At 55.7% G+C, this 402-nt stretch overlaps 1 protein-coding gene across 1 annotated transcript; it reads right to left on the bottom strand.

Moving 5' to 3' along the window:
- Positions 1-29: 29 nt before the first annotated feature.
- On the bottom strand, positions 30-402 carry CSUI_007052 (uncharacterized protein; the record flags this gene model as incomplete). Its single annotated transcript, XM_068067202.1, has 1 exon — positions 30-402. A coding segment is annotated over exon 1 (228 nt), but the record flags the coding sequence as incomplete, so codon positions are not given.

Here is a 402-nt window from a genome sequence, read left to right on the forward strand (position 1 = left end):
TTGAGAGCATCGACGGCTGCTGATGTGGATCCATCCCTGAAGCCCCTCGATTGCCCCCGCCCATCTGCATATAAGGCGGCGGTCCTCCTCCTCCACCTCCTCCTATGCCTATGCCTTGATTTCCCCCTGCGAGTCGAGTGGCCCCCCCGGTACTAGTGCTACTGCTGTTGCCTGTCTTGTCACCTCCTGCATAGGATGAAGAAGCAGAAGAAGCTGCATGCGGAAAGGGAGAGGGAGAAGAAGAGACACCTGAACCCATGACTCCGCCATTAGGATCGGAAAGACTTCCTCCTGAAGATCTTGCAAGAGAAGGAAGAGACTGGCCGTTACTAGCGTTACTTGGAGGATAGCCCCCTTGGTTAGACGAACGTTCTCCTCCTCCTCCTCCAGCTGGTAGAGTAG

The sequence above is a fragment of the Cystoisospora suis genome, assembly GCF_002600585.1.
Source record: "Cystoisospora suis strain Wien I chromosome Unknown contig_3644, whole genome shotgun sequence".
NCBI classification, from domain to species: domain Eukaryota; phylum Apicomplexa; class Conoidasida; order Eucoccidiorida; family Sarcocystidae; genus Cystoisospora; species Cystoisospora suis.